This window comes from Trachypithecus francoisi, unplaced genomic scaffold (assembly GCF_009764315.1).
Source record: "Trachypithecus francoisi isolate TF-2019V2 unplaced genomic scaffold, Tfra_2.0 Lachesis_group13, whole genome shotgun sequence".
NCBI classification, from domain to species: domain Eukaryota; kingdom Metazoa; phylum Chordata; class Mammalia; order Primates; family Cercopithecidae; genus Trachypithecus; species Trachypithecus francoisi.
Window position 1 is genome coordinate 129,083,482 of NW_022681458.1, and position 6,000 is coordinate 129,089,481.

General features: G+C 65.6%; 1 protein-coding gene across 1 annotated transcript in view; it reads right to left on the reverse strand.

Annotated features, from left to right (window-relative positions):
• HS6ST1 (heparan sulfate 6-O-sulfotransferase 1) overlaps positions 1 to 1,516 on the reverse strand; it is a 53,304-nt gene extending 51,788 nt beyond the window's left edge. Inside the window, exon 1 of the mRNA XM_033231915.1 lies at positions 669 to 1,516. Within this exon, the coding sequence (XP_033087806.1) occupies positions 669 to 1,195 (527 nt within the window). The 5' untranslated portion in view covers positions 1,196 to 1,516. The remainder of the gene's footprint in view (positions 1 to 668) is intronic.
• Between the last annotated feature and the right edge of the window lie 4,484 nt (positions 1,517 to 6,000).

Consider the following 6,000-nt stretch of genomic DNA (forward strand, 5'->3'; position numbering starts at 1 on the left):
TGTTCCTCTCTTCAGGCAAGCTTGTGCCTGGAAGAATTTGGCTGGAAGGCCCCACTGGGAGGACAGGCGGTACTGCCTCCTCCCCGCCCCCAGCCCCAGGTCAACAGGGCCTTTGTTCTACCTGCACACACCGGCAGGGAGGCGGGCAGAGCCAGCCCCCTTCCCTGGCAGCTCCCCCACCCTCTGAAGGCAGGCACTCCAGGCACAGGGGTGGCACCTCACTCCTCTCCCTTGCACTTTTGGGATCACAGCATCGAAGCGACACGGGGAAGCCAACACTCCAGGTGAGCCACGCACACACCCAGAAGCCCGCGTCCCCAAGTCCGGCGGGCCAGACCTCACGGCGCACAGCAGGTAAGGTGGCCGAGGGCAGCGGGCGGGGACCCTGGAGAAAACCCGGGCGCTGCGCAGCCAAGCCGGCAGTGGGGCAGCACGATGCAAGGAAAAGAGGGTGAGAACGAGGTCAGAAAGCGCGGTGACAGCCGGCCAAACCAGAGGAGCTGGGAGCCTCGGGCGCCCGGCAGGTCGGGAGGGGTGGCGGCGAGTGGGGGGCCCCAAGAGGGCAGACGCGGGTGGGGAAGGCAGGGTCGACCCAGTACTGCCCGGCGGGCATACGGCCCGGCCAAGGGGGCGCAGCTGCGCGAGGATCCCGCCGCCCCGGCGCTCACCTGGGCGTGCGCAGCGCGGCGGAGTCCCGGCGGTCCAGCACGCCGGGCACGCAGTTGGTGAGCTCGGTCCAGTCGGCGTGCAGCCCGCAGCTCCAGCCGGTGGAGAAGCGGGAGAAGAGCCAAGTCTCGCGGCGGTTGGGCCGGTAGCAGGTGCACTTCTTCTGGCCGGGCCGGCAGTCGCAGGGCACCTCGAGGCGTACGTTCTGCACGAGGTGGCGGCCGAAGGTGGTGCCGCCCGTCTTCTGGATGTGCAGGAAGACGATCACGTCGTCGCCCTTCATGTCGAAGCGCAGCGAGCGCTCCAGCTCGCGGACCGGGAAGTAGTACTTCTTCTCGTAGTGGGGATCGGGCGTGGGGAACAGGTCCAGGTCGTCGGGCGGCGCGCGGCCGCCGGGCGCGCCCAGGCTCAGTCCCGGGCCCGCGTACTGGTACAAGATGAGCATGAAGCACACCGAGCCCGCCACCACCAGCACGAACTTGCTGGCGCGCTCAACCATGGTCCTGCCGCCGGCGCGCCGCCGCCGCATGTGTCACCATCGCCGGGGCCCGGGCGCGGGGCGCGGGGCCTGGGAGGGCGGGGGGCGCGGGCGCAGCTGCCTCCGCCGCCACCCGCGCTCCGGCCCGGCCCGGCTACTCGGCGCCCAGGCCGCCCGCAGCGGCTCGGGCCCCGACCCTCCACGGCGCCATGGCTGCTCCTCGCCCGGCCCCAGCTCCTCGGGCCCGAAGCCCGACTCCGCTCCCGCTCGGCCCAGCTCCCGGCCCCGGCCCGCACGGCGCGACCCGCGCCCCCCGCACCGGCAAGCTCCCCTTCGCTCCGCGCCGAGAACGCTCTGCGCCGCCCCGCGCGCCGCCGCGTCTCCGCAGTCCGCTGCCGCCCCGCCCCGGCCCGCCCCCGGCCCGCCCCCGTGGCGTCTCTTGACGTCGCCGCCCGCGCCGATCCTCGGCCCCGCCCCCGGAGTGCCGGGGGCCGTCGCGGGTGCTGGGCGCGGGACCAGGGTCTGCTGCGGTGGCAAGGCCGCTCGCAGGCCGGCAGCTGGGGACTGGGAAGTGATTCCGCCCGCAGGGGCGTGGGGGACCAACCGGCAGCGCGGAGCCCAGGCGTGGGAGGCTCTCCTGGCTGGGGCCGCGGCGGGGGGGCGCGGCGGCTGGCGCCTCTGGAGCCTGGGTCCTGGGTCCGTACCCCTCCTCCCCGAGTCCCGGTCGCCCGCGTCCCTGCAGCCCGCACGGGAGGAAAGGCCTTGACCTTGCACTCTGGGGCGCTGAAGTTATACGCTAGCCGGCTGGGCTGCACTTCCAGGGATCAGGGCGGCGGGGGCTGCGCACCGCGGGAGCCGAGAGGGAAAGCGAGGCTTTCCTTTCCTGCCCGACCCCCTCACCCTTGCGGCTGGCTTTGGGACAGTGCCCCGCAGCCCGGCATCGAAGAGATGTTGGGCTGTCTGCCGAGGCCTGCGGACCAGCTTTATGGCTCCCTCCTTGTTTGAAAGGAATTTCAGACGCGGTGCGTTTTTCCTCTCCATGTTTATTATACTCCAATGAAGGAGTTATAAAACATTGAGCCAATTCTTAAGAATCGTGAGTGCCCACCAAAGATTCTGGTTTTCGTGGGTCGGTTGGAGAGTCCGGCGGCCCGGGCCCATCCTGGCTGTGGAGGCCTCGCTCCCCTTTGGCTCACGTGTGGCCCCGGTGGCCAGCCTGGTAAGCACGCGGCATTCGTGGGGCGGGGGTTCCCGCCAGGTACCCACTCAACGCTGCTTGGGCTTTGGCAGTACTCGGAGGCTGCAGCCCATGGGAAGCGCAGGAGCGGGGCTGGGACCTGCCAGGATCTCACAGCTGCAGGGCCGGCCCCGGTGGGCCCTAGTGTGTTGTTCAGGCCAGGCTGGGCTCCCAATGTCCACATCAAGTCCTGCCGGGGGCGGGGCAGGGGGGTGCCCTGCCTTCCGTTCTGTTAGGGGCTGGAAGCGATCATCGGGTGTCAATTATGCCTCAGTGAAGCTGTTAAACATAGACAGCATCACACCAGAAAGCCCTCCCGGAAGCAAACACAGAGAGCTGGGAAAACCAACACCCCAAACCCAGCTGGGCGGGCGGCGTGCATTTTCCAAAGGGACTGCAGGAATATCCGCTGTGGATGGGGGTGCAGTCCCCATCCCACACAGGTGGGGCCGCCCTGCAGTGTGGTTGGACCTGTCTGCTTCTGCCTGCAGCCCTTTAACACAGTCTGTGGCTGAGCCCTGGGGAGCCTTCCTGTATGGCCTAGGGGACCACAGCTGCCCCGGGTCCACCCCGGAGATGTTCTTACCCAGATAAGAATCCTCTACCAAGTGCAACATCATAATTAAGACTGCTCTTTTGGAGACCTACTGGGTGCCAGGCGCTGTAGAGGTGTCATTTCCAATTCCATCAGCAAATCTGCGAGGGTAGGCTGTGATACCCATTTACAGAAGAGAAAACCGAGGTTCAAAGGGGTTAAGACCCTGGTTCCAGGGTCAACCACTGTCATCCCATGAGAGTCAGCAGAGCTGGAATCCTGTTTCCTGCTGTGAGCCCCAGAGCCTTGCCCTTCCCCACCTCTGCACTTGCCCCAGCTCCCCAGGCCGGGAGTGAGGGCAGTGAGAGCGTCTACAGGGGCCACTCCTCAGTGCCTGGTGACTGTCCCTGCCACCAAGGAGGAATGTGGACCCAGAGTGTTCAAGGGAAAGCTGGAGCAGCTCCGAAGGCCAATGAAGCCATCGGTGCTTGGGCCATGGCCCCACCCTGTGATGATCTCACTGTCCCAAGGGGGAACTGAGGCCCAGGCAGGGAAGAAGGGCCCGTGATAAGGTCCCACCCTTGAATGGGAGCCAGAGCAGCCTGACCCATGGAGCAACATCTCCCCGAAGGAGCTATTTAGTCAAACTTCATACCTGCCACACTGGCTGATGGGGAGCACCCACATTAGCCAGGACGCCCTTTCTTTCTAGAATTCTCTTAAGAGGAGGGACATCTGCCTGGCTGGCTACAGGACTTTGCTCAGTCTTCCACTTTGATTGAAGCTCTGTGCATGCACCTGAGACCCCAAAGCTGTAGGTGAGTTTCTGGGGTCTGAAAGTCAAGTCACATGAGCCACCCATCAGTGGACACTTGAGCCGAGTGGAAGGCAGCTCGAGCCCTCGTTGGCGGGGCAGCTTGCATCACGCTACTCCCCATCACTTCTTGCTACTCCCCGCGATGAGTCCTCAGTGTCATGTCTTGGAAAATGGACAGAAACGCAGAGTCCGGTGCTGGCCTGGGATTCCAGGAGGTCAGCGGACACAGCCAGACCCTCAGGAGGTACGCTCTGCCCGCTGTTTCCTTTCTTCCCTGGGTGATCTCCTCGTTGGCCAAGGTTTGCCCCAGCCCTGAGAGGGCGTATGAACTGTTTGCCCCAGCCCTGAGAGGGCATATGAACAGCTTCTAGCCCTGACTGCTTGTGGAGTCCAGGGAAAAGCACTGGCAGCTCTTCTGCTCAGTGGCTTTGTCCCCTAAAGATCCACTTCACTAATTCTTTAATGTGTTATCTCTGACTTAATGGCAAAGAAAAGTACAAGAACACGGCTAGTGGCAGGCTGTGATGATCTCAGAAAAGGCATTAACATTCAGCTTCAGGAGTGAAGCCTCATTCCCGGCCCACCGTGCTGTCTCAGAGTCTGAGAACCACGAGATCAACCGCGGCGCCCCCTCCCGGCGCACAGTCCCGCGGGCGGCCGCGCGGGGGCAGCACGCGGCCCGGCCCCCGAGCGCCCGCGGTTGACTTTGCAAAATTGGGGGATTTTCCACACTTTCTTCCCTAGTCGTTGGTCCGGCGGCCGCCCATTGTTGTTTGCGAAGGGGTGGAGGAGGGCAGTTGCGTCTATCCTCAGAGCCTCCCCTGGGGCCGGCCCTGCTGCCCACACGGGGCAGAGAGAGGGGTTTTGTTTGGGGACAAACTTTTAGAGGGGACTCCGGCTCGCGCGGACCCGCGGGGCCCGGCTCCGGCCCCGACCCCGACCCAGCGGCAGGCCAGGGGCACCGGGCTGTGCGCCGTGGACGCCGCCTCCTCCAAGGTCGCCAATCCCCGTCCGCAACCGCCTCCTCCAGGGAGCCCCGTGGCCCCTTTGCCGCCCAGTAACCCCGTGCCGGGCTCCTCCTCCAGCCCCGCGGGGCGCCTGGGCTCCCACGCAGCCCGCAGACGCGGCGGGTCTTCCCGGGGCCGGAGGGACGCGCTCCGGCCGCTGCCCGGGGACAGCAGGGGTCCTGCGGTTCGGTTCGAGGGCCACACTGTAAGAGGCCCCGGGCTTCGGAAGGGCCGCTCCCTTCCACGCACGCCCAGGGCCTCACCGTTCCCTGTGCCCTGTCTGCAGGACCTCCAGGCCCGCTTCAGTCCTTAGGGGAAGAGGGTGGGATAAACAGAGGAGGAGAACCTGAGCAACTCGGAGGGGCAGCGTGATCCTGGGCTTGCCCACCCGCCCTGCCGGCCCAGTGACCTTCCCCTGGCTGGCCCCCTGCCCTCGCGTGTGACGTGGGGTTGTTGGCAGGTGGGGGGCTTGGCCTGCTGCCTGGCCGGGATTCCGAGTCTGTCCAGTGGAGCCCACCCTCCTCCCCAGGTAGAGGGGCTGTGGGCAGGCCGGGCAGGTTCTGCCAGCTTGGGAGGCAGGACAGGGACCTGGTCATGTTGCCCAAGGGCATCGTCCTGGTTCTTCTGCTTGAAACTTCCCAAGGGACATGTCTTTAGACGGCCAGGGCGGAGGCGGACTCACAGCCTGGATGGGGTAGGGGATGACTGCTGGCAGCTTCCAGTGGCCAGTGAGTCTCTTCCCAGATGGCTGTCATTCTCTACGCAAAGGGGTTCAGACCCAGCCGGGTCGGGGGAGCCACCAGAGAGGGCACTGAGCAGCTTGATGTTCCCTGAAGCTCCGATGGTGGGGATGTTCCCTGGGAGTGGGGTGGAGTGGATAGCGTCCCTCTTGAGGGTGAAATGGTCTAGTCCGAGAAAAGTCACTCCACCTTGGGGTGCTTGCTGCTCCCACCCCAGCTCCCTGAGCTACCAGGGGCCGGGGCATGGGTGGAAGGAGGCCTTGGTCTCGGGCCCTGATGTCCAGAAGGGCATGGTCAGTGCTCTCCAGGCAACCTTGCCTGACGGGTGGGGCTCAGGACCAGCTCCCGCTCCGCTCCGCTCTCCGTCGGCTGGACTGGCCACCCTCTGTCTGTGGAACTCACCTGGCGCCAGTGGCCTTCCTGGAGGATGATGGCTGGCCCCCATGCTCCTCAGCACCAGGTCCTGCTCTTTTTACCTCCATTCATCGCCACTGCCATTAAAGAGTCACCCTCCTGCTAG